The 27403-nt window shown below is 41.8% G+C and overlaps 1 protein-coding gene across 2 annotated transcripts; it reads right to left on the bottom strand.

Annotated features, from left to right (window-relative positions):
- Positions 1 to 1612: 1612 nt before the first annotated feature.
- LOC105938486 (potassium/sodium hyperpolarization-activated cyclic nucleotide-gated channel 3) lies at positions 1613 to 27003 on the bottom strand. 2 transcript variants are annotated; one of them, XM_036148304.1, is made up of 9 exons: positions 26485 to 27003; positions 25734 to 26231; positions 16046 to 16469; positions 10416 to 10577; positions 9747 to 9965; positions 7479 to 7625; positions 6894 to 7134; positions 5744 to 5908; positions 1613 to 3755 (listed from the first exon to the last, which is right to left on the bottom strand). In XM_036148304.1, the coding sequence occupies exons 1-9, from the start codon at positions 26580 to 26582 to the stop codon at positions 2269 to 2271; spliced, it is 3441 nt and encodes a 1146-aa protein (XP_036004197.1). In that variant the 5' UTR covers positions 26583 to 27003; the 3' UTR covers positions 1613 to 2268. The 2 variants fall into 2 exon arrangements, with proteins under 2 accessions (XP_036004197.1, XP_021163158.2); XM_021307483.2 differs by having other exon boundaries at positions 25734 to 26578.
- Between the last annotated feature and the right edge of the window lie 400 nt (positions 27004 to 27403).

Consider the following 27403-nt stretch of genomic DNA (forward strand, 5'->3'; position numbering starts at 1 on the left):
AAAACACTGCAACAGATTTTTAAATAGTTTCTATCGTCACTTTTAATATTATCACAATAACTACCCCAATCATGGCAAACTTTTAAGTCCAAATCAGCCATCCCTGCTCAGTAGAACCCATAGGCTGAACTCATGCAAAAATAACCTGGAGAACTTAAAGTGTAATTCACCCCAAAATAAACTTGTTTAGTTCTACAATATTTGTCTTAAAACCGTCTCAGTGCTGCCCTCTTAGGGTTGAATGGTGGCTACTGCAGTTGTATTTTCCCAGTGCTTCAAACGGTACACGCTTTCATCATCATAACCCCTGTGTTCAGGTATAAAAGTATCTCAGTCAGACAAATGGCACTGTGGTGAGCTAAACTCGATTTGGAATCGCAAGCATTGGGAGCATTGGGGGCATTGATCGATAGCCTTTAGCGTTTGTCGCCCTTGGCACTCCATGTTTCAACATGTCACTTTCCCTCATTGTGACCATAGCCCTGCTTAACACCCCCACTCTCCCCACCCCGACCCTCGCGCTCAACCTCACATTTAGCCGAGTCTTTTGGAACTGGCCACTTGGGCCGTAATTTTAAAAAGTTATTTGGGGGTGGAATTATGCCTTTACATTGGGGTGAATTATACTTTAAGTATTAAGTGCATATACTGTACTGTATGCCATAATCACAATTTACTCAAATAAAGACTTGTAGAGTCATGGTAGAGTCAATGATTTTTCTGGAAGGTTCCCCGTCCCTCTATGAATAACTGCACATGCGCAGGACCATCTTACCTGCGCTTCCTCTCCTCAGGGGAATCCCATGAAAAGAATCTCCGAAATCAGCTCTGGTCTTATTTCTTTCTACTAAGGCCTTCCTCTTCTTCTCCTAAACTTGCACACGGTTAGCTTCTTGCATGTTCAAAGTCTACGGTGAGAGTAGCGGAGCTACAATGAACGGTTAACACCAAAGCTAACCGCTAAGCTAACCGCTAAGCTAACTGGATACATAAACACTAGAAGTGCGCAGCCAGCAAGCAGAAACTAACAAGGAACGAGCACGCACACTGGCGTTACGTGAGCGCGTCAGAATGACTGGCATGTGGGACAACCAATAGATAAGGAGATAACCCTGGAACTTGAGGGACAGAGGAGAGTGAGAGCAGGAACAAAACTCTGACCAAGCCCTGCCCTTCGGTGCGAAGGGCAGGGCTTGGTCAGAGTTTTTAGAGGCTTGTAGCTTTCAAAGAGGTAAAAAAAATGTAACCTCCTTTTTCTGAATACATAATATATTGACTACTTTCATAATAGAAGGACCTTTTTACCCAGTATAACAAAAACTGTTTCTGAATAAGATTACCAACTATAGCTTTACGTGTTATGAATCTAGATGCAAAATGACTGTTTCTGTTATATTCTAATTGATTGACGTACACCAGTAAAAATACCTTTATATGGCCATAAAAACACAGAATATTGCATACTATGCTCATGGCACACAAACCATCACCACAGCTTGATTTTTGTCTTGTCTGCTCAACCACACATTCTAATCCCACCCCAGCCTGAACCCCCCCCTCCCACCCCCCACCCCACCCAGACTGACATTGTTACATTCATCGCTTTGTTTTTATTTATTTTTTTCCTAATGCAGTCTGATCAGTGTGACCCATTTGGGTGTGCAATATTGCTGAGAAAGCTTTCTTTCTTGGAAGACACGCTGTGTTCAAACCTTTTGAGCTGCAGCGATCTCTGAAACGAGCAAAGTGCACAGTCTGTAGCGGCGTACATCTCCGTACAGGAGGTCGAACAGGTGACCCGGCCTTCACACTGCACTCCCAGCGCTCTCCGGGAAGGATATTAACAGAGGGAAGCAACTTTTGGTTTCAATCATAAACTGAATATACAGTTGTGGATATTTTTCTTCAGCTAAAGAGGTGCAGCTAAAAAAAGGTAACCAAAATAACTGGCTGAACAGTAAGGTTTGAAATAAATAATGATAACAAATCACAGAGAAAGGTTAGAATATATTATAGTATATATAAGAATTGATATTTTTGTCAGGTCTTAAATATATACCCAATAATAGTTTTGGGTTTTATCATCGTATTGAAAATGTTCTGTAGAAAAAATATGCTTTTGTCTGTCATCCGCTCTGATTAAAAACTAAACCGATCTCTCATCTGATTAAAACAACAAACTCCCCAGCACTGAATTCAACATTAAAACATGCCAACATGGAGGGGTTCCTCTGATGCTCAGCAGCTAAAGGAGGATGTGTCTGACACTCACAAGTTAGAGGGAAGTTTGGACTGTTTCTGTTCACTGTCCAACACTTTGGCCGGAGGCTCAGGCCCTGATTGTGTCCGACTGACAGGAGCGCCCTGACCCGGGATTGGAGTGTAGGGTTTATTGACTGCCATGGGGGAGGGGAAGCCCCCCGCTGCCCCCTCCGAGGAGCCGCTCCCAACCGAAGGCTTTTCCTGGTGTAAATAGCTGTAAGAGCCTGAGATTGTCTTTATTTCCTGGGTAAAGAGATCCGCCGAGGACTCTGTTGTCTCTCTCAGAGTGGAAGCCCCCCTGTCCTGGCATGAGCTCTGAAAGGGCATGGAGCTGGGAAAGCTGGTATTGATGGGCTGCTCACTGTGGCGAATCGTTCGTGCCTTCGCAGGGCTCTGTGTAACGGGGCTGTAGTGAGGAGGGGTGTAGCAAGGCGAGGCGTCGGCCGAGCCGTACTGGGCCAGGGAGGCGAGGGCCGAGTGCTCGGCAAGAACCTGCGGCAGGAAAACCGACTGCAGTCCTGCCAGGGTGTGCTGGGCCAGAGAGGCTGTGACCCCGGTTCCACCCACTGATGGAGACGGATTGATCCCCACCGGCGGCTGCCTGCTGGTTACGATGGGAAAATGTGGGAGGTTGATGTTGCTGGATGTGCTGCTCACTCTGTTTAGGCTGGAGGGGTGACAGGTCTGCTGCAGCTGGCTCAGAATGGGGTTAACCGAGCTGCAGATCAGGGGGCTGATGGCCGGGGCCGGAAATCTTCCCGCCAGCTTCCCCGGTGCCCCCTGTTGGAGTAAACCCAGAGGTTGAGGCGGTGTGGTCATTGCACCGAGGTAGGGCTGAGGGTGGAGCTGTGCGGAGCAGGTGTAGGAGACGGTGGCCTGACTCAGGGGGAACACTGGAGTCATGCCACAGTGGGGAGGGTGATAAAGGGGCTGAGGAGTGGGCAGAGGGGTCACTGGCTGCAGGCTGCTTGTAAAGATGGGCTGCGACATCACAGTGGGTGACAAAACTCCAGAGGAATGATGCTGGGGGAAAGCGAAGCCTAATGTGCGAGTCTCACCCCCAGATCTAGGTTTAGTTGCCCCAACAGGCGAACCAGGAACCGAATCATAGGTGCTAGAGATGTTCCCTCCGATGTGCACCCTCCTTGAATGGCTGTGGTCCTTCATGGAGCCAGACCCAGGAATCAGAGGACCGTGGAAGAGGATCGGAGGCAGCTGGGGGTGGTGGGCCAAAGCCAGAGCCAGTGGCGTGGTGGCAGCAGCAGCCTGAAGCGGGGCCTGAACCAGTGGGGTCCAGATGAGAGGAGTGGGTGATGGGGGAGCAGTGGGAGGGTTTAAACTTGGTGAAGTGCTGCTTTGGATCAGCTGCGTGCACTGGGCCATGTCACGATCATGCTGGACTATTCTTTGGATGATTTCTGTCTCGTGGAGGTTTAATGTGCCAGAACTTTGGTGATGCTGGACTTTATGCTGAAGAATCGAGTTCCTCTTTCCTGTGAAGATAGAAGAGGAAAAGACCATTCAGCTGAACAAATGAATACCATAAACTCACCACCACCGTAGCCTTGTCTGTTAGAGCAGGGAGCTCACATTTACAAACGATCATTCAGAGATCAATTGGTCAGAGATTGGAGATTTTACGAAGGTAGGTCATATACAGAAAAAAATTCAAACTCTAAAAATTACCTTTATCTCAGATCCTGTGACACATTTCTTTTGTTTTATGTGTTATGGTCTTTGGACGAAAATCAGAATCCGTCTAAACTGGAATTGAGGGATTAGGTCAAGTAAACTGGGGAAACTTTGAGGGAATTTAAATTGTACATATTATATATTATTTATTACTTAATTAAAATAGAGAGTAAAATGATAGTTAGTGTCTCTTCTTCAACACACACATCTCAAACAGTGTCTTCGTATTAAAGACACGATGATGAGAAAATTCTTGATGATGAGAAAATTGTTAAATTAAACAAAACTTCTCCAGTGGAAACTTATATATTGCCAAATGCCAGCAATACACTATACTGTTTGTTGCCTTACATTTGAGCATACTGTTTTTAAACTTTTGTATACTGTAAGCTTTATTTTTCCCACTTGTACTATGAATCATAAAGGGACAGGAAGTAATCATATACATAAAAAAGTTACCTTTTTTGTTAAGAAGCCAATTCCCTAAATTAAAATATAAGAAAATAAGATTATTTGTAGATGAACTCATTATGAAAACATCAGATTTATTAATTCCAATCTTATCTACCACTCTGCTTACTACTGGTCCATTTATAGAAAAGGCAAAAAATAAATAAAAATAATCCCCATTTACTGCTAATATTGATTTGTTAGAATTCCTTTTTTGGTTTGAGTTTCTAAAACCCTACATGCCACCTTGTTCTCTGACATCAGCTTTGCTGAGAAATAGATCTCCAGCATCACAGATCCTCTAACATGCTAAACATTGGGCAAAAGGTGATCATTCCTTGATTCAGACCAAACCCACCCGCACTTTCGTTACCAGAAAACTCGTCACAACAAAGCACACAGTTCCCTTTAAAGTCCCAGGATCAAACAAACTGCAGCTTTACATTTGTGGTTTTAGGACAGAAAAGAGATTTTTCCTGACTTCACTCCTTAATGACTAGTTAACATAAAGACAGCCTCAGCCTCATGTGGACGTTTTCTACAGATAGCTTGGGACAATTTCTTCTAATCCCACTTACTGTATGGTATGCAGTGAAAAAATAAGAATGCCTACTTGTCCGTTCTTTTTTTAGCAGTTCTAATTGTTTTACATGTTTAAATTATTACTCTGAATGCAGATATGAGAAATGCATATTTGGCTATGTCACACGGTCAGTTTTGACTTTGCTTTTGGAGTCCTAGACTTTCAGCTGGGATGATAAAAACAGATTTGCATCCTGTCCTCCTGTTTGTCTCTACAGTCATTTTAACGTTTGCAAAATAAACAGTTTCTGAAAACATGCTATTAATTGATTCTCTGTGAATTAGTCTATTTTTTTGTTGCCTTTTTCCTTACATGCATCCCTTGAGTTTGGGGGCTGCACAATTCTGAAGATGCTGCGACACAAGGACTCAATGTCAGTAAGAAGAAGGAGGAAAAGTTCAAATAATAACTTTGGAAATCCTTCAGAAATATTTTTAACCCCAGTTTATAAAGATACTAAACTTACTTTTATACAGTTAAGCCAAAAATTATTCACATCCCTGGAAGATTTAGGTTTAACATCATTTTTAAAATGTTCATGTTTTTACTGTACACTGTACATGATGGAATATAAAGACCAAGGACCACAGTAGATCTCACATGCCCCAAAAAGCTGTGAATAAAAGAGACCTGGAGAGCCTTACTCCTTTTACCCTTTTACTTTTTTTTTCTTGGGAAACTAGAGGTCTGTGAGGATTCTCCAAAGTTTCTGAATTAACTTACATATACAACACCAAAGACCTGGCAACAACTCACCAATACGGTCCAGCCGGTCGAGGGCAACGGCCTCAAAGGCCCTCCTCATCATGGGATACTCCTCCAGAACCTCGTTGAAGTTGTCTACAGACAGAGAATACAGCCGGCAGTAGTTGTCTGCTCGAACGCTGGCCGTCCTTCTGCCTCGGGTCAACAAGCAGATCTCTGCAGAGTAAAAGTTCAAATATTTGTACGCAGAGTCCAAGAAATGTATTAGCAGAAGAGAAAAGAATAGCAGGGATCATTGACTTAAAGCATTGTATAATAAGTTCCCTCTCTTTATTAAAGTGTTTGTGTTTCACAGCCATGGCGTTCACGTTGTTTTAGATCCATTTCCAAAAGTAAAGTAAGAAACAGTCCTATTAGCGTAAGACGATAAAACATGGACCGCCTGATGCCTCTGAACCCCCACAGATGGAGCTCTTAATGCAATGTTTGCAGCTTACAGTGTGTCCTGACCTCATCTGTCATGCCAGATCAGAAAAATAAAATAATGCCCCATTAAAAAAGAGAAAGAAAAAAAAACACGAACCATGACACATGAATCTTGTTTTTTTTTTCCCAGGACAATACAAAACATGCTCTTACTGCCTTAATTTTCTCTTTTCTTTGTGGGAATTTGATCTTATTTCTATCTTGAGTTCTGCTTCAGCACATTTCTTTTTGCTTCACACGTGCAGGTTTTTAATCTTGTCTCACATTATGTGTATAAGTCACACCACTTCCCCTGTAATGTATGCCAATGTACATTAGAAATTCTTCTCTCAACTTTTTCACCAGCTTGTTTATTCCCAGTCACAGTAACGTTTGCAGGCGCGTGCCTCCGCTGCCCACCTTAGCAGGTTGAGGTGGAGCAAACGAGGAGAAAAGGACAGGGAAGTTGAGGCTTTAAGCTTTAAACAAAGGGCAAAACTCCACAGATGGACATAAAGATCGCCGAGCTTTGCTCCTCTTAGTCCCGAGGCCTTTTAAGGAGATGACGATTTTAACCAGCCGTAACGGTCGGGCAAGTTAATCTGTTGAGTGCCTGTGCAAACTAAATCAAAACAAATCTTACAATCACCATTCCTTAGCACACATTAAAACTGCCCCCCCCCCATCCTCTCCTCCCTCTCCATGTAGTGCCCAGCGAGGTGCGCCCGGGCTTCACCTCCAAAATAAGAGCCGTCTGTCAGCTTGGTGTCCTTGGTGCTCTTGGTGATGACGCTGACGACGCCGTGCTGGATGAAGTACATCTTCTTCCCGATGGTACCCTCCCTGATGATGTAGTCGCCCGGCTGGAAGACCTCGAAGCGCAGCTTGGTCAGCATGGAGGTGACAAAGTTGGGGTCGGCGTGGGCGAACAGAGGCATGGAGGCCACCAGTTTGCGACAGTTGAAGTTGATGATCTCCTGAGGAGGACACAGGGAAGCAGCGCTTATTAATGGCTTTATTTTTTTTTTTTTTTGAAGTGGCGGGGGCATTCACAAGGCCTGCGCCGGTGCGCGTGTATATTTCAATCATTATAAAAGCAGCTTAGCGCTCCGTTAATAAGGTTCTCGGCCCTCGTACGGCTGTTACTAATCAGATTACAAGACTATTAACATTATCATGGAAAGTAAGGCAGCCATATTGGATTATATCAATAATTATCTGAGCATCATTTAGAACGGGATGCTCTCATTTAGACCCACATGTTCCAGCTTATATAAATCAAAACTTTCAATAGGCCGTGTTTCTCCGGATGAAAGCTGACCTCTCGCAGCGGCTCGTTCAGCTCCTCCAGGATGCTCTCCTCGTCGAACATCTTCCCCTGATAACGGTGCTCGTAATAGTCGTGGATTCTCTGCCTCATGTCGGCGGGGAGCTTGTGGAAGGACATGTACTGCTCCACTTGTTTGTACTGTGACGAGACAACAACATATGAACTTTTTGAGCCTTTTCATGACCATGGTAACAGCAGCTTTAAAGCAACTGCTTCTCCTGCAAAGACAAAATGCAAAGTCATGTCAAAATGAATATATTAACCTGATTAATGTGCTGGCTCAGAGGTGGACTATAATGTATCTCATTATGTTAACAGTCAACTGTCAGGCCATCTGTGAAACCTGCTCACAGTGCTGCGTTGTGGCTCTGCAGGCTGCTGCTAATGACATTAACCAGCGTGTCCTTCAGCAGTGTACCCTACCAGCAGAGCAGCGCCAATGATCACAGCACCCAGTGTACGCATGCCGTTTCCTGCCATAAGCCCCTGCTCCGCTGCTTTTAAATCTGCGCCGTATCTGTCTCCTTTTATCCGTCACAAAGGAACATCAGCAGACGTGTACATCTAATAGTGAGTTCACTCATCCCCTGGTCGTTCCTCGTCTTCTGGGCGTCTTTGTCTCATAGAGACACCAAAAAAACAACAACAGTAAAGCTCCTGTTGTCCACTATGAATATCTAAATAGACTTTAGGTGTGAAAATTAATTATGTTAATCAGGTATTGAAGTGTTATTTCCTCTAGTGAAAATACAGATTTAAACCAGATACAAAAATTGGCAATTGTATTAGTATGTCCATATAATACATACATCACCAGTTTTTTTTTTTGTTTTGTTTTTTGTAGCTTTTGTCATGTTACAGCCAGAAACTGCATTGTATTTTATTGGGATTCCATGAGCCAGATCAACATGAAGTAGTGCATAATACATAATTTTCAATATTTTTTTCTTTTGCAAACAATAATAATATAATTTCAAAACAGCATTTGGCCAAGGAATCCAAAATACTTCTTAGAACCTCTTTTATCTGCAATTACAGCCGGAGTCTTCTGAGATATATCTCTACAGCTTTACACATCTGAAGATTAAAATTCTTCTTATTGGCAAAGTTGCTCCAGCTCAGTCAGATTTGATGGAGAGGATCTACAAACTTCCATTTTCAGGTCCTTCCACACATTCCTAATTGGAGTCATATCTGGACTTTGATTGTTCCAGTCTAACGCATGAAGATTCTTTGATCTAAACCATCCCATTGTAGTTTGTGTGTTTAGGATTGTTGTGCAGCAGGAGGGTTAACCACCACCCTAGCCATGAGTCTTTTGCAGCCTTGAGCAGATTGTCTCCCAAGGCTGTTCTGTATTTAGTTTTATCGATCTCTCCATCAACTCTGACTAGTTTCCCTGTATCTGATGACATGTGATTCACTTTTGTTATATAAGCCAAAAAGTTTCATTTTGCTATTGTCAAGACAGAGCCCCTTCTTTCACATGCTTGCTGTGCCTCTTACATGGACAGCTGCTCCCTGTAAATAGCACCTTTTAATGTTATTCCAACAGTGACTTTCTTCTTATCAGTACAAAATAAGATTTTTCAAACGGGAGGCTAATAGTTGACCCGTCAACAGGATGTTCCAGAGTGAACACTAAATTATTTTAGCTGCATTAACTTGGGAGTAATCTACGTTCACACCACACTGTTTCTGGGATTTTCCTTTTGAAAAGTGTCTTTCATAATGTGCTTTTTTTTTTTCAAGCAAGCATCAGATTTCAGGAATTTGCATTTTCAAATAAACTATTTCACAATGCCATGTATCAGCTAAACCTGTTCAATAATCACAAATTCTGTAGATGAAAATGTCCTCAGGAATTCTAATTATATATGTTTTAAGGAAGTAATCCATCAATCAGAGGAAAAAAATGCCACCTCTCCTCTGAGCTTCTCTGGTCTGATTACTGGAAAATCAAGACTTTTTTTTTCTGCACATGTTTTGCATAAAAAGCTGAAAATGTATGCTTTTCCCAGCCTGTAAAGACATCAACCAACAGCATATTCTTAGACGCACTTTATTTTTGTTTTGAGTTTAATCCATATAAAAGCTAGTGACATATGCCTGGATGTATAGATGGGGATGACACTGTAATCCCTTATTTTTTTCCTGCCTGATCAGTACATTTCCGTTTTAAGGATACAGTTGCTTGAAGACATCCAAATATTTAAACAGACTACAAGCCTCACGAGAAAAAGGAAAAAAAAAACTCACCTTTTCTTGGTACTGCCTCCTTGAAGAGTCCAGGGACTGAATGAGAGCTGTGGCATGGCCCACAAACATGGCAAAGCAGGTGGCGCCCACGATCATGCTGAGAATTGTGAGCCAGACGTCGCCCATGCCGATGGGTGGGTACAGGCCGTACCCGATGCACAGCATGTGACTCATGGCTTTAAACAGGGCATAGGAGTACTGCTGACCCCAGGTGTCGTTCTGGTGGAGATGTGGAGGCGGAAAGAGAAAGTTTGTCAGTAAATATGCAGCGGCGCTACTGTAGCATTGTGTCTGTGGGAGCTTTGTTGGGAGCTTAACATAAAGAGTGCAGGTGGTGGGCTTTTTATCCTGCCTGTTGGGAACCAACGCTGCATTTATTTAGTGCTCCTAACAACATGGCAGCAGTTACTTTAGCTTCTGTTTTACCAATTAACACACAGAGTATCAGTTCAGCTGTGGATCCCGAAAAAATGCCCAAGAAAACACATTGTTTACATTATATCTTTAATTATTCGAAGAAAGAGTAAAATATTTAGCCAATGAACACTAATATCTTATATATTACATGAGGAGGAGTTTGTAGGCATGAGTACAACATAAAGTGTTCCCAGGATTACTTTCTCATCTTTTCGTTTGAAAAGAACCCAATCTGCCTCCTAATTCACTTACCACCATCTTGTTTCGAGTGACCCAGCAGTCGGGAGGGAAGTCCTGCAGCATTGGCACCAGGAACTGCAGACAGCCGTCCCAGTGGCACAGCAGCAGCATCATGCCAATCAGGTTCATGATTCGCACCATAGCGCTGGCAAGATCGTATGTCATGTGAAAGACCTATGAAAGAGGTAACGAGCAGGATGACGAGACGTGTTGAAACACACAAACTTTAGCTGGGATACTTAGCTCTCTCCCCCCGGCCATTTTAGGATTTTAGAAATACATGAAGTGCCACACCGGTCTTAATCTTTTTTTTTTTTTTTTTTAAGCAGAAAAGCCTGTTTTATGGGTTTTAATCTGTTATTATGTGGAGTGTGCGTGCATTGTTTGTGTCAAACAAAAGCTAAAAACTAAAGATGCAATGAGAAATTGGTGTGTGTGACTGGAAACTGCATATTTTTAGCATTATTAACCCTGACTAATGCCATTGCTATGGAAACATCACTGGATGGACCATACTAAACGCTGACAACAGCTCACTTTTGTTTGGTCGCTGTTACAGTCAGAAGAGTTTAAGTTAGCATCAATGAGTCCATCAATGAGTCCAGCATCAACGAGGGGCTTAAAGATAATGTCAGAAGAAGCACAAAGATGGAAGAAACTATGTAAAAGGAAAACTTATACAATAGTATCTTGACTTACGAATGTCCCGTTAACAAGGTTTGGAGATGCTAGCTTTCAGTAGATGTTTTATTTTATGCTGAGAACTAAAATTTGGTTTACAAGCAATCTTCAGATACACCCCATCACTTGTTGATGCAGGGAACTCCTTCGTCTCCTTTGTACAGCTTGCAGTGAAAGCATCAGTGTTGCGCTTTCATTTATGCTGCAGTTGTTTTACAAAACTATGCTTTCCAAGCATAAGCCCAACCATAGTAAGGAAAGTGCTGAGCAAAGGAAGCACTTTCTTGAATGCATTGCATTCAAGAAAGCAATTACCGCAAAACATGACGAAGGTGTGGGTGTAATCAACTTGACGAAGCACTACAAGCATAGCACTTCTACAGTTTTAGGCATGCCAAAGCAGAAAGAGACAATACAGAGCATAAAGCCAGCCAAGATCATTAAAAGGATTTCCCATGCAGTGGATATCTATGTATGATAATATAAAGAACCTGCTGATGTGTGGTTGATGGACGCGCAGCTTGCAGGAGATCCCATGACAGAGGCTATAATCTGCAAGAGGGCATGAGCTATTTACGCTGATTTGCTGCAGTAAACCTCGGGCACTATGACAAACGAGGCATTGTGTGAGCTATCTAGAGCAGGGGTCCATCCATCCATCCATCCATTCAACGTCTTCCGCTTATCCGGGGACAGGTCGCGGGGGTAGCAGCTTCAGTAGGGAGGCCCAGACGTCCCTCTCCCCAGCCACTTGGGCCAGCTCCTCCGGAGGAATCCCAAGGCATTCCCAGGCCAGCCGGGAGACATAGTCCCTCCAGCGTGTCCTGGGTCTTCCTCTGGGTCTCCTCCCAGTGGGACGTGCCCGGAACACCTCACCAGGGAGGCGTCCAGGAGGCATCCTGACCAGATGCCTGAGCCACCTCAACTGGCTCCTCTCGACGTGGAGGAGCAGCGGCTCTACTCCACTTCCAGAATTTTCAAAATAGGACCGGCATTTGGTCGCAGAGTAAGCGGCGACTGCAAGATGAAGCCGCTGTTTGTTAATCATTCGGAAATCCCCAGAGACTTTAAGTCATATAAGTTTCTGGGGGTAAACAATTGTGCCTTATGGGGAGGGCAAACCCAACGACGCGGGTCACTCAGTAGTTCTTTATGGCATGGATGTATTTGGTCTTTGGTCCTGATGTTAAGAAATATTGCCTGGAAAATAGCATACCCCTGCAAGTCCTTCCTGTCCTCATCCAACAAACCTGAAAAAGGACATCCTCAAAGAGTTCAAGTCTATAAAGGTTCTCCACCCAAAACCACCCCTCTGCTGGAGCCAATCGACCAGCAGGCGGTTTCTAACTTCAAGGAGATCCTCACCAAGCACATGTTCCACCGTTGCTTTGAGATGATGGAGAGCACAAACCTCACCTTTTGAGAGTTTTGGAATGACCACTGTAACATCATGATATGCCTCAGAATGATTGATATGGCTTGGCAGGGTGTTACAAACAGGACCTTGACCTCTGCGTGGAAGAAGCTGTGTCCTAAGGTTGTGTCTAAAACAGACTTTGAAAAGTGTGTATCCTTCCGCAAGTCCCTAGGCCTGGACACGGATGAAGGTGACATCAACAAGCTCATGGAGGAGCACTCTGAGGAACGGACAAGTGAGATAAAAGAAATGCTGTGAATATTGGAGAAGCTTTCAGAGTTTATTCAAACGAAAGAACCAAGAAAAACTACAACTAAACACACGACACCCTGCCTAACTCACTTCAAAACCTTTCTGAGAGGGATGATGAGGGATGATGAGCTTTTGTTGAAAACCCCTGCAGATAAAGTGAGCAAAGTGTAGCAAAATGGGAAAAGCCCTGCTAATAAGATTCAGGTATTTAGTTCAGCCTTTCTCCTCCACCTCCTGTAGCATCTACAATTCATCTGCTCTCCAAAGTAAATTATGCAAATTATACTTAATAAAACCAGTTCACTGCAGTACATTCTATTGTATTGTGTTCATATACTTTATTCCTTTTTTTATAAGTACATTCTTCAAATCTACGGTTTAAGTAATAGAGAACAAAAATATAAAATCTTAGATTTATTTTTAGTTCAGTTGCCAGACGTACAGTTATAGATCTGCTCTGTCATTTAGCTCACTTTGCACCCTCCCACATAGGTCTCCAGTAAGTGGGGTGTAGCCTTAGAAATAACAATAGAATCTGATCTGTGTTTAGACTGCATCAAGGTGAACCTTTTCAAAATATTAGCTTAATCTAAACCTTCTGCCTATGCATGTATTGCAGTCTTTTAAGAATGCTATGATTAAACCTTTATTTCGGAAACCTGGTTTCAATCAATGAACCAACCTACCTCTAATTTTTCTTTTCTAAAGGTGTTGGAAAAAACTGGTCATGGCTTCAGATATCAGAGCTGTCTATATGCTTTTCCTCTTAGGTCTTAGTACTGCATTTGCTACAGTTGATCACAACATTCTCTTACAAAGGCTTGTATATACTGTAGAAATCAAGGGAAAAGCACACGGTTGGTTTAGATCTTAATGGACTGACAGATTCCAGTTTTCCCATGGTCTTCACACACCAGGGTTGCTTGTGGAGTACCACAGGGTTCAATGGATGCTGACAATGTGCAGCTATAATTATCTTTAAATCCTGATGAATTAAATCAGGTAGACCACAGGCATGTCTTGAAAATATAAAGGCCTGGATGACTTTTTAATTTTGTGCTTTTTTAAATTCAGACAACACAGAAGCTGTCATCTTTGGACAAGAGTTTTTGGAAAACAAACTGCTTTGTAAACACCTTTTCTTGATGGCAATAATTTGGCATCTGGTGACAATGCAAATAACCTTGGTGTAATCTTTGACCAGGACTTGTCCTTTAAATCCCATATTTAACAAGTTCCTAGAACGTATTTCAATTACCTCTGAAATTTTCCCAAAATTACAAATATTCTACCCCAAAGTGGCGCAGAAAAAATATTCATACATTTTTTTTTTTTAACTTTAAAGCTGGACTACTGAGTTGTGCTCTCTCGGTCCATACAAGGGTAGGGAAAACAATCTTCTCTTAATCTGCGCCATTATCTTTAACAGGAACTAAAACTGATTTTATGACTAGTTTAAAAACGCTTGCAAAAATGTCAGAAAGTAACCGCTCTTATTCTTGAATCTTCGTTTTAATTTGTTCCTTAATTATTATTTTAAGCATTGTCAAACAGTTTTTAGTCTTGCACTGTTCTGTACAAGTTTTTACATGTCCTAATAAGTTTCTCTTGTAAATGAGAACCTGTGACTCAGTGAGAATACCTGTATAAATAAAGTATTGGAAAAATAATTAAATAACTAAAGTAATAATAATAATAAAAACTTACTATCAGGAAGTCTAAACCTTTCTCTTAAAAAGCCTTAAACTGATCCAAACTGCTACAAAAAGTGACAAGATCTTTCCAGTTTCAGATTTTCTTCATTAAATCCAGAAAATGTTTTATAAAAAAATCTGCTTCTAACGTATAAAGCCCTTAATAATCAAGCTCCATCATATATCAGAGCTCTGATTACCCCGTATGTTCCTAACAGAGCACTTCGCTCTCAGACTGCAGGTCTGCTGGTGGTTACTAGAGTCTCTAAAAGTAGAATGGGAGGCAGAACCTTTAGCTATCAGGCTCCTCTCCTGTGGAACCAACTCCCAGTTTGGTCCCTGAGGCAGACACCCTGTCTACTTTTAAGACTAGGCTTAAAACATTTCCTTTTGACAAAGCTTATAGTTATATTGGCTTAGGTTATCTCTATAGTTATACTGATTTAAGCTGCTGGAGGACATAATGACCATTCTCATTCCTGTGCAAATCATCTGGGTCATGGTGATTGCAAGCAGGCTTAAATCGGACGCAACCGGACTTTGACTGATCTAAAATGACCTCTGTCCTTTACCCTGGGCTTCCACTGAACGTGGATGCATCGCGGGAGCGGCGCGTCACGGCTAATCGTTGCAACTCTAGTCAGTCAGAGTGGTTCCACCCAGCGAGTCGTGACTCATTTCCCAAGAGTCCCAGAAGAATCATACCATTTTATATGTTACCACTTTTATATGATACCCTTTTATAAAGACATTAGATAAAGATTTTTTTTCTGTTTGGAAAAGTTATACCATGTCTTCATTACCAGAAGTATTTACAAGAGCCAAATTTGTTTTGTTTTCAAGGTGAAGAAAAGGTTGTGTATCCTTTCTTCAGTCAGCTGAGTGGCACTCCTCTATGCTCAATACCGTCAAAACTGTTTCTCTGGTGTCTCATTAAAAGGATTTTGAACTTTAGGGGCCGTTGGATAATAAATTGTAGGGGTTTAAACCCTTGACTCTTATATTATGAGTATGTTATGAAGTATGCCTTGATATCGGTTTCCAGCCCATGCCAACTTTTAATTAAAACAAACAAAATATCCATGAACACCTGTGAGACGAAACCTAAAAAAATAGGTAAATAAAAAAATGTGAATATTAATAAAGTTGTTTAAGAGAAATCTGCAATTCAGTATGAGCATACTAAAGCTTTGCAAAAAGCAGAAATCAGCAGTAAAATTCCAGCCTCCGCAAGGTACTTATTATGGAGCAACGTTGAGTGCTTGCAGCCTTTTCTCAGAAAAAGAAAGAATAAGTGTTAATATAGGCAAATATAAAAACGGTAACAGAGAAATGTTTCTGTGTAATGGTTTAAAAAAAGAATTTAGGAGCAACACTAAAGAAAAACAAATAATATTGTTAAATAAAAACATATTGCACCCCTACAATAGATTACCACCCCTACAATAGAGACTGAAAAGCTTCCAGAACAAATTAATCAATTAATATACTTTATTAATGCAAAACGGTGTATGCTACACTGCTGCCAAAATTCAGTCAAGCTATTTTGAAACCTTTAAATCAGGGTGAAATATAAAATGAAGATTACAGTCATCTACCTCTTCCCACTGGTGGATGTAGCGAATGAGTCTGGAGAGGCGCAGCAGTCGCAGCAGACTGAGGATCTTGGTGAACCGGACGATCCTCAGGGCCCGGGCTGTCTTGTAAAAGTCCGAGTCGATACGAGTTTCCACGATGAGGAAGATGTAGTCCACAGGTATAGAGGAGACAAAGTCCACCACAAACCAGCTCTTCAGGTACTTGATCTTGATCTGGTGCGGGTCCAGGATGATCTCCGTGTTGTCCTCCTTGACAATGCCGGTGCGAAAGTTGAGGACGAGGTCCAGGAGAAAGAAGGTGTCTGACACAACATTGAAGACAATCCACGGCGGTGTGTGCTCGTCCTTGAAAAAGGTGATGCCCACGGGGATGATGATGAGGTTCCCCACCATCAGCAGAAGCATGGTCAGGTCCCAGTAAAACCTGAAACAGAGATGAAAATAAGACAACGTTTTCCCTAAAGGCGAAAGCTTGCCGACTGTGTGTGCGCGGTCACAAACTCAGTTCAGCTGTTACACACACAGGCGGTCTTTGTGATGCTCTTGTATTGATAAGGCCCCTTCTCTTCCTTGATTATAATTTGTTTGGTTTTGCTTAAAATGTAAGAATATAAACTGAACTTGCATGCCTTAAACATAAAAACTACTTGAATTAAATTTTTTTTTGAAACCCAAATTTGTTATTTCTGGGGAGGTAAGCTTGCAGTTCAGGCAGAAAAAAAACAGACAAATAGAGCTCCAGCTAAATGCATTTTGTCACTTCTAACTTTTCTCTCAAAAATTACAAAGGTAAGCAGTTAAATTAGCGGCACACATGTTAGCTTTAATTTACATGATTGAAGATTTTGTCAGCTGATGTTCAAAATATATTTTAAGGGGCGCACCAACCATGCAAAGCTTTAAAAGTGACCAAAGTTAAGAACCTATTATAAATGGACCACTTCACAGTCAACATGTAATTTTTTTATTTTTTTTTTATTTTTTTTGCTTTTATTGTAACTAAGAGCATTACAATATGAGAATGAGCGCAGCTTTTTTTTTTTTAGGACTCCACCATAATAAACCACATTAGTAAATATTATTCTATCTGCTGAAAGAATTCAGGACCCATCCATCAATCCGTCCATTTTCCAACACGCTTTACCCCTTGTGGGGTCACATGGTGTTGCTGGTGCCTATCTCCAGCTATCGCAGGGCGAATTCAGGACCCACATATTTATTTAAAATCTTAATACCAGACAAAATCTGATAAACAACCAAATAGCGATAATGTGAGCGCTTCAAAGTCAATTCAAAATATTTAGGTGAAACACAATTACCAGTTCATCATCGCCAATCTGGCTGAATGTATCTTCTTGTGAAGGGTTAACTTGCAAAGTGATGCTTAAAAGAAAAAAATATTCAGGTGTTAGGAAATAATTTGGGTTGTCAAAACAATGACAGCAATGATGTGGAATCTAAAGGACCTAGAGGCACATCTGTGAAGCAGCCGACTGTAAACTAGCTGCCAGAGCAGGTAGCTCTACTAAACAATTAGCTGGTCTCGCCTTAATATACTTGTTTTAAGGAGTAAAGAAGTTGGATATTTTTCAGAATAAGATTATGAAATCTATAACTGCATTAGACAGGTATTTATGCTAGGTTTTTGCTTAACCTCATGTACAAAAATCAAAAGATGAAAGAAGAAACACATCAGAAATAACATACATTACAAAGTTAATCTGTGGCATCTGGTTTTCTATTATGGGTGCACTGGAGACTGCATATTATCACATAGAACTAAACCATTATTTAATGTGTCCACTGTCACTGGTTTGCTGCTGAAAGTCTGGTTGGTCAGGTTCAAGTTCTTCTATCTGTTTTTTTTTTTTTTACCTACAGCTAAAGCTTTGTGAAATTATTATTATTATTATTATTATTATTATTATTATTATTATTATTATTATTATTATTATTATTATTAGGGTCAGGGTATTATTATAAGCCACATAAATGCTTAATAAACTGACTGAATGCTAAGCTAATAAATCGCTAACCTGAAAATTGATTGAAAGACTCATTATTAAAACTCCAACTTGCTACGGAAGCACCAGACAGAGCTGCTTTTATACCTCCCAGTGGCAGAGCTCAGTTTCTCCTGGTGATGTCACAACAACCTTTGAACCAATAGTAATACACACACACAAAAATGAAATAGAAATGCTAAAACATCAAAAGTCAGACGCATTTTTGTGTCATTGTGTTACTTATGAGAGAACAGATATGACAATTAATTTGATTTCATAATTATGTTTAGTGTGTCTACACTTCGTTCCTGCAGTATTGATGGGGGTGATGCCCGAGCGCCCCTATTGACAGGTCGCTGCTGACTCTAATATTCAACGTCGTGTTAACTTACCACTCGCAGGAAGAATTGATCCCTTTCTGTTTTAAATAAAAGCAATTATATCGTGTTATAAATTACTGTTTTTTTATAATAATATTTCAATAACCCTGATATGAAGCGCTCCTGTGTAAACAGGATTTTAATAATCAGAAGTTTAAGTAAAATTTAACTAAATGTTCAATGAAATATTCACTGTGTAGTACAGAATATATGTTTTTTGATATCAATATTTCTGATGCTAAAAGTTCAAATAAATAGAGGAAAGAGAAATAAATCAAAGGCATTTCCCCAGAAACCGAAAGCCAAATGATGCAAGATGTCGTTTAATTAAGGAACAATTTCAATAAACAGCCTTCTACAGCACGACTGACAGATGTGCTCATGTCACTCTCAAATGAATGCTTTTGTTATGCAAGCCTCAAGTCTTCTGTGTTTTAGACATCAGATTATCCAAGTGAGTGCATGAGTCATTTTTTTGGTAGAAATTCTGGATTCAAATGATAGCAAACAAGTCAGCAATGAAAACATCGGCATCTGTTTTAGGACAAATGCACTTCACTATTTTGATCTCTTTGCTCTGTCCTTTTAATGTGTGCATGAACAAAAATGGTTTTGCATCAGTCCAGTACACACTATATTATTGTTGCACTAGTCTGTGTGAGCTGTGTGTGAAATGAGTCTGAGCTGCATTTCCCAAAAAACGATTCTGGGCATGTGGTAACTTGAAAAAGAAATTAATTTCTTTGAAGCCAGCAGACTCCATCTGAATCTGAAAACCCTGCAGAATAATGTCCAAAAAAGCAGAAGTGATGAAAACAAATGGATTCAGCTTAGGACTGTAAAAAATTGTAAACAAAAACTCAAGTGACAATAACAGAAAAATGACTTATCATGTATGGTAAACATCACAAACTTTAATACAGGATATTAAAAATATCTTAAATATAAACGTATTACGTAGCAGTCTTTTAATTCTTAATTTTAATTTCAATAAATGGCATACATTTTCAATACAATTACCATCATCACATTTAAGTTTGGATATCATTCTAATATTTTCTTTGCAACTAAACCCACAGGAACATTTAATTAAGTGTTTTTACGGGCCTCGTTTTGTATTCACACACGCATGTATGAGATCGCATGTCTGGTCAATTTCAGAGACCTAATTAACCTCTAATCAATTCAGCAGGAGGCCTGGCACACCTACAGGGTCAGCACAAACCTCGGCATGAAGAGACCGACCCGCCAGGATGCACGCGTCGCATCGAGCAACCCACCGACTGTGAAAAATGCCGTTAACACTCAGGAGACTTTTGGGAGATAAAGGAAATGGGATATAAATGTGAGAAGTCTACGTTTCACACGGACAGGAGTAAAGCTCACACAAAAATACAATATGTAACTAAACATTAAGCTTTTTGTGGCCCTGAAAGAAGATACAAACCAGAACGAAAAGGCAGCCAACCAGGTACAGATGCGAGTATGCAGCAACACCGGAAAAGATGCATAAAAAGCCTTAAAACAAATATTTTATTGCATTAGTAATATCTCATGCTGAACATTTTTAGAAAAGTTAAATTACGTGAAGTACATTCGTTCAATGAAGCAAACAGTCCAGGTTAAGAAATTATATTGACTAACCCTGTAGGCAGTGCAATCCTCTTTTGCCAATAGGAGAGCACCTATTCCACAACATTTTGTAATAAACGATTAAAATAAAAAATAGAAACGGCCCTTGAAATATAGTTTGTAAGCTAGGAGGTATTTTTTCAGTTTTTAATAAATCTAATAAAATGTCTTTCTTGTGAGAATTTAATTAGGGCACCCCCACAGTTATCCCCACCTAAAATGGTTATAATTAAAATCAAGTGGATCTGATTGGGTGCTCAAGAGGTTTACTCTGCTTAAACTTCAGATATTTTTGATGTGCTCCTGGCTGTTGAAGAGAGAGTAAAAACAAAAGAGCTTTTTCCGACGGCTTCATAAAGAAAGTTGTATTCGTTCATGGATCATGGATCTTTGAGGTCTCTAGAGAATTTTAAATCAGCCATTCCATGGTACTCAAAATGGTCTCCAAGAGGATGGCATTCAAAACGACTACCACCATACCCAGGTGTCAAGCCAGTCCAAGCCAGTTCCCCCAGACAAGCACACCATAGGATGCTGAAATAACTTAATAACTTAATAAATAAATAAGCTGTCATCACAGCAGGCTTCTGCTACTGTTGACAAGTCAGTGCAAGACTGTACAGTCAGGAGACCGCACAAGTTTAACTTACATGTTTGACAGAGAGAACATAGAAAAAGAGCAGAACTTCATCAATCAATTAGACCACTGGACTCTAAAACTGAAAAATCTGGACACCAAAACAAAGGTCCTGTTTGGCATAAATCAAACACAGCATTCAAGCAAAAATAACCTTAGATCAACGTTAAAACAAGGAGGTGGAAACACCATGGGTTGGAGATGCTTTGCTGTGGCAGGACCTGGCCAGCAGACCACCAGAGAATCCACCATGAACTGTGCTGCATGTCAGAGGGAGAAAATGTGAGACGGTCTGTGAAGAAAATTAAAGCTGAGGCAGAACCGGACCATGCAACATGACAACGACCCAAAACATAGAAGAAAAACCCACCAAGGACCGATTGAGAATTAAGACCGGGAAACTCCTTTGCATAGTCAAAGTACAAATCTTGATCACTTTGAGATGCTGTGGGGCTGCACATGTAAGAAACCTTTCAAACATCTCAGCTGAAAGGGGGGAGTCACAAACTATCCTCAGACCGACGTAAGACACTGAGGGGAAAAATAGGTAAGACTAGATGTTAGTGTGCAGGGCGTCTTAACTGTTTCCTTTGGCAGAAGGAAACAGTTTCATCCTTTTAGAGTAAAACAATGGTCATTTTTGTTGTTTGAGAGCAATTAAATCACTGTCTCTTTCAGAGATTAAAAAACAAGATTAGACAGTGAAATGTGAATATTCCCTCATGGAAAACTGAATATTTAAAGGGGTATTTAAATTTTTCACATGACCACCTCATTCTGGTCAAAAGGCACGGTTGCAATTAAAGTCCCTGAAAAAGCCAAATCAGCGTTTACATTTGTGATGGTAGGACAGAAAAAGGTTGTTTTTTACATAATGAAAAAACTGCTTTTCTAAAAACATGTTTTTTCCCTTCCATTTAACAAAAGATTTTATTTCTCTAAGGTTTTCATGCAGGGTAAGCTCCTCCGTTAAATGATCTTTACGCGCCTTTAAGAGGGATGCTAAGGATTCTGACAGTATACTGTATGTTAAATCCTCTTCCGATATGCTAAAACGTACTAAAAGCTTAGCTGTAAATAAGGTCTTTGTCTCTTCCGGGGTAGAAGAAGATGACTCAACAAGTTAACACATCATACTTTGAGAACATTGTGCAACAGATCCAGACGTTTCCGTAATATTGAGAAAAACAGAGGAGCCCTTTTTATATTTATGAAGAAACACTTTCACTGTACGCAGAAATGTGACATGTTTCGGTTGTGCGTTAAAGCACAGGGTCAGCCGTGATACAAAGTTGATAGGGTCATGCTCTTCACTTAAGGGTCCCGCAGCGGCAGCTTAGCACCGGTTGAACTTGAATCCCTGACCTACTGATCAGTCACAAAGAGCCTCAGTCATTAAGCCTCCACTACAAGCAGGGAAGAGTTCAGATTGGACCGTGCTTATTCGCCGCTTCTTTATCTTGAAATTAATTATATAGAACCTGCACTAAAAGTAGGAAAACAACGCGGGGATGGAGACCATTTGTCCTAATCAGCTTTCTGTTGTTCTCTGCCAAACAAAGCATTTGCGTTCCTCTCCACATCTGCCCCGTTGTCCCCGTGCTGACACACTGGTCCTAATTGCACGTCCCCACTCTGGCTAAATCCAACGTTATCTCCTGGGAATCCATGTCATCTCCAGAAGTCAGCTCCCATCAGCCAGATGTTAAGTAGTTAGCATTACAGCTCTGCCCACGTCACAGAGCTGCAGAACACTGGAACAGCTGGATAAAAAAAATAAATGGGGGAAAAAAAAAAATTAAGGTCTGAAGTGGACCGTGCATTACTGCCATCCTCTGCAGACCATCTTGTCGGCCCATCAGCTGAGTGAGCTCCCAGCATGGAGACCTACGGCCACGGAGGGAAATTTGCTGGTGTAAGCGTTTGCCGTTAAAGCCCCCCCCCCCCCCCCCCCCCCCCCCCCCGACAATTAGGAATTGTTCGAGGAATCGGGCGCGATCTGGGTCAGCACGCGAAGCACGTTAAGACAGCACAAAGTCAGGGGAGTTACAAGCAAAGTGAACACAACAAGGCTTAAAATGGTGAAAAGGAGCTTAGATCAATCAGGACAGCTGAAAAAAAAAAGGGATCACATTTGTACTAGAGATACTTATCTCTCGCTGCCAGCTCGCAGCTGAGGCAGAACAGCCTGCATGCAGCTCAGTGGCTTAACACACACCTGTACTGTGGCTCAGGCCCACCAGCAATCATATTAACCATATTTGCACAGCGTGCCAGTTCAGTTTGTCTGCTCCTGCGTCCACAGAACGCATTTCATAAAACAACGCATTTACAACTCTGGCGTACAAGACAAAAAGATACAAGAAGACAACATAAATTGCTGGGGGAAAAAGTATTTTCCCCTATATAAAGCTCTTCTTTTTTTCAGTTTTCTTTTTCACACTAACACATTTCAGATCATCAAATAAATCTTAATAACAAAGATGACCTGAGTGAATGCAAAAAGCTATTTTTAAGTTAAAATGTGTTTTGGTGAAAAAGCAATTTAGACCAAAACAGTGAAAAATGTCATACCATGAATTTAAAGCTGAATCCAGTATAAATTCAGCCACACCCGGGCCTGACTACTGCCTAACCCGAACAGATAAAAATCCTCTTAAACAGAACACACCAGTTAATGTTACAAAGACTGAAAAATATGATATCACCAGCTTATGCCACAAACCAAAGAAATGTCAGGGCAGATGAAACAAAGACATATTTCAGTCTAGAAACGGTTACAAAGCCATTTCTATATCTTTGGGTGAGAGCAAGAGCCATTAGCCACAAAACAGGAAAACGTGATACAGTGTCGAGCCTTCACAGGACTGCCCCACCTACCAAAATTACTCCAGGAGGGCATCAACGACTCATCAAAGAGCTCAGAAAGTACCCAGGATAATATCTAAAAGCTCTGTAGGTCTAATTTGCCTAATTTAAAGTTTGTTTTCATGTTCAACACTCCAAACAAAAAAAAAAGAGCCTGATCAAAAATGGCATCAGTTGAAGAGCTCTAAGGTGAAACCCACTGCTAACCAAAAAAACATCTTGATGATCCCAAAACCTTTGGGAAAATATTTTGTACGGTGGTGCATCCTGTTACGTGTTGTGAAACTGATACCTTTCCATAAAAAAAAAATACCAACAGTGAAACACGGTGGCGGTGGTGTGTGTGACGATGCCTATAAAAGGCTGTGCTTAAATCTGATTGAGATGCTGTGGCAGGACGCTAAACAGGCCGTCATGCTCAAAATCTGCAGAATCAAAACTGTTCTGCAAACAACAGTGGACCGAAGTTCCTCCGCTGTTTAAACACTCATTGCCAGACACTGAAAACATTGATTTAAGTTGTTGCTGCCAAGGTTTGCACAACCAGTAATTAGCTTTAGGGGGAAATTACCTTTTAAACGTGCGGTCATGCTGGTGCCAATAGTTTTTCTCACTTGGTAAAGGCTCTCGTCGTGTAAGAGTATTGCACTTAGAATTTACATGCATTATCTTTGAAATATGATGATCGGAAACGTTAAGTGTGGCAAAAAAAAAAGCAAAACCTGGAGAAATCTGTACGGGGGCTGAAGACGTTTTCACAGCGCAGCATTTGTCATACTGTGTTGGGCTATCTCGCTGTGGGTTCACCTGAGTTTTTTAAAGATATTTCTGCAAAATGAAGATGAATATCTGCAGCAGAGCTTCCCTTGCTTGCACAAAAACAAAAAATCCTGCAATAATCTTTAAGCCGCTTTCAAACCTTAGAAAGGTTGAAAAGCATTTGATCTAAGAGCTGTTGGAGTCCCCCCCCCCCTCGAAAAAAAACAAAAACCCTGTCCTTACAGAAAATGTGACCCAAACAGAGCATGAAGTAACAACACCTCATACCGCAAGTTCAGAGCTAACAGCTGGACGCCCTGATTCCTCACCACATCATTTTCATTTCAATCTCTCTTGTTTTTATTCTGCATCTCTCTCTCTCTCTTTCTCTCTATCTATGTATCTCTCTCTCTCTGTCTGTCTGTCTCTCTCTGTGTTCTGTGGTGTGTCCCCTCCCTGTCCACACCGACTCTGCTCCATTAGACTAATTGTGCTGTAATAATCTGCCCTGATGTGTGCTTCTAATATCTTGAATGGTCATGTTACCCTATTTTGATTACCCCATTTCCAAGCCGCTGCTACACTCTCAGTAATCCACTGCTTTCGCTGTAAAACATAAAAAAAAAAAAAAAATGCAATTCAGATGAGTGGAAAAAAAACCCTGCAGTGACACACATCAGCATACAATACAATGGCAGTGAGCCTCAAGGTTATATGTCATGATAAACCCTTGATGACGGCGGTACACATCCGGCCTGCATGCGGGGAAGCAGGGAAACGGTGCAGCGTGGCTGGTGAAATTAGGGAATTATGAGGCAGTTAAGAGGGATAAGTGTAATGAATGCATACAAAAAAAAAAAGAACTGGTGGGTTGGAAAGCTATACCGCTCTCGTGTGAATCAAAGCACACAAATGCATGCCCACACACCTCCAGGCCGGACACAAGAAGAGCTTACACCCTGGTTATGTGCTTTAAAAGCAACACAATGACCGGCAGAATGTAAGAGGATTGTGTTTGCAACTGAAGTCCCTTTTTGTTACATCAAATGCTTACTTGTTATAATTCATTTTGCATGTGTGTGTGTGTGTGTGTGTGTGTGTGTGTGTGTGTGTGTGTGTGTGTGTGTGTGTGTGTGTGTGTGTGTGTGTGTGTGTGTGTGTGTGTGTGTGTGTGTGTGTGTGTGAGAGACTTAAATCTAAATTCATCAGAAGTTAGGTCATGTCCAAAGAATTCAAGCCTTCACATTCCAAACACATTTGGCTTATGATTTATCTGTTCTGCACTGGTCAATGCTCTGCGTTTCAGATAAGTTCTTTTTTTAATGGTCACTTAAGACCAAATGAGTCTAAACTGTTTGGCTGAATCAGTGCAACCTGTAAATTCGACTTTTGCACCAGTAAATTACCTAAAATCACTGTACGGGTGGATTATCCAGAAGCCTGCGGACTTCACGCGTTCCCTCTCATGCTCCACGGCCCTCTCACTGCCCAGCATCCGCAGGGAGAACTTGTTGACGCCCGGCTGGAGCATCGCCCCAAACTGTCGGTGCATGAAGCCGGCCTGGTACAGGCGGTCATCTTCGGCTATTATCTGATCCGCGCCCTCCAACTTGATGAAAGTTGACTGGTCGTACACGGACGGCTGGCAGGGCGCGCCGACCAGCCCGCCCGCCGCCCGGTCCTGGGCCCCGGGGACGGGCTCCCCGGGTGAACTCTCGCTGGCCCCGGCATCCGTCTCGGGCAGGAGGCGCCGCTGCTCCGCCGGATCCGAGCCCGGAGGATGCCTGCCGGTGATGGAGGAGATGCTGCTCCGGAAAAAGCGGCAGTCCCCGTTCAAGTTGGTTTTCAGCCCAGAAACGTCCCTGTCCAAGTCTTCGCTCCTGGCCTCCTCGACGCTCCTGCAACTGCTTGCGGGAGACAGAGAGGACAAATGTTTTAGCCGAATACTTTTCCTCTTAGTGTCCTTGTCGCCGCCGTCTCCTTCGCTGTCAGTCACAGTGGTTTTTTGAGCTATGTTTTGCGGCAAGCTGTAGAGCCGCTTGCGCATGGAGGACTGGAACCTTTCCATTTTTATTTAAAGAAAAAAAAAAATGAAGATGAACAGGGTGCTTTCTAAGGACAGCCCGGGAAAACAGAGGGATAAATCATGGATCTCACTCAGTTGGGCTGGAGGCAAAGCAGCAGCGGCGCATCCGCAGGATGGGTCGTATCTTCTCGGACACTTGGGACGTGCCGCTCACCTCCGGTTCCAACATTGACACGAGTCAATGGCATGCAGCCGCTTCAGTCAATGCGCACATGCTGGAGTGGCAAAACGAGAAACGCATGTAAATCCAGGTGAGCCGAGAGAGCGCGGTCGGGAGCGCATCAGGATGCAGCATGCTGAGCGTCGGACGTGCCGGAGTGGGAGAATGCTGCTGCTGCTGCTGCTGCTGCTGCTGAGCTCCTCAATGACAAAGCAGCATCTCCACCTCTCCCAAATACCCGAGCTCTCTCTCGGCGCAAGGTGAACACGCACACGCACGCAACTGGCACAGACACCCACAGTGCGCTGACATCACTCATCCTCCCCAAAAAACCTTCTTGCTTTCCAATAATGGGAATATTGATGGGGCTAATCTATCGGGTTGCCATTGGAGACGGGATGCGCCCACCCCGCTCTGTCAGGACAGCGGGAGGAAATTATTTATCACGATTTCCAAGTGTTTGGGTTTTGATTTGTTCTGCTGTTGTGTGTGTGTGTTTTCTTTTTTCCCAGCATTTGCTTGCAGTTTATTTATGTTTATTCAGATATTAGTTCATGCTTTTTTTGTGTTATTTGTTTATTCTTGTGTTTAGTCATTTGTACATTTAGTTTTAGCTATTTGTTTCTGTCTGTGTTTATCTTTTACAGCTGCTTGATAGTTTCTCCGTGTCTCAGCTTAGCTCAGCTCATTTAGTGGTAATTATTAGTCTCTCTCCCTCTGCTTCCTCCTGCCACATCTTCTCCCTATCTCCCCTGATTGCTCTCCTGATGTGCTTGCCATTTCTTCACCCTTGCCTCTAAGCTCGCTGGTTCTTATTGTTCTCTGCTGGT

This window comes from Fundulus heteroclitus, chromosome 2, assembly GCF_011125445.2.
Source record: "Fundulus heteroclitus isolate FHET01 chromosome 2, MU-UCD_Fhet_4.1, whole genome shotgun sequence".
Classification (NCBI taxonomy): Eukaryota; Metazoa; Chordata; class Actinopteri; order Cyprinodontiformes; family Fundulidae; genus Fundulus; species Fundulus heteroclitus.

Excerpts from the sequence above, each read along its gene's own strand:
- LOC105938486 (XM_021307483.2), bottom strand. The coding sequence starts at position 26,395 with ATGGAAAGGTTCCAGTCCTCCATGCGCAAGCGGCTCTACAGCTTGCCG. Across the intron at positions 9,966-10,415 it reads TCACTCGAAACAAGATGGTG|AACGACACCTGGGGTCAGCA; the intron begins GTAAGTGAATTA and ends CATCTCCACCAG. Across the intron at positions 7,135-7,478 it reads TGAACGAGCCGCTGCGAGAG|GAGATCATCAACTTCAACTG; the intron begins GTCAGCTTTCAT and ends TGTCCTCCTCAG.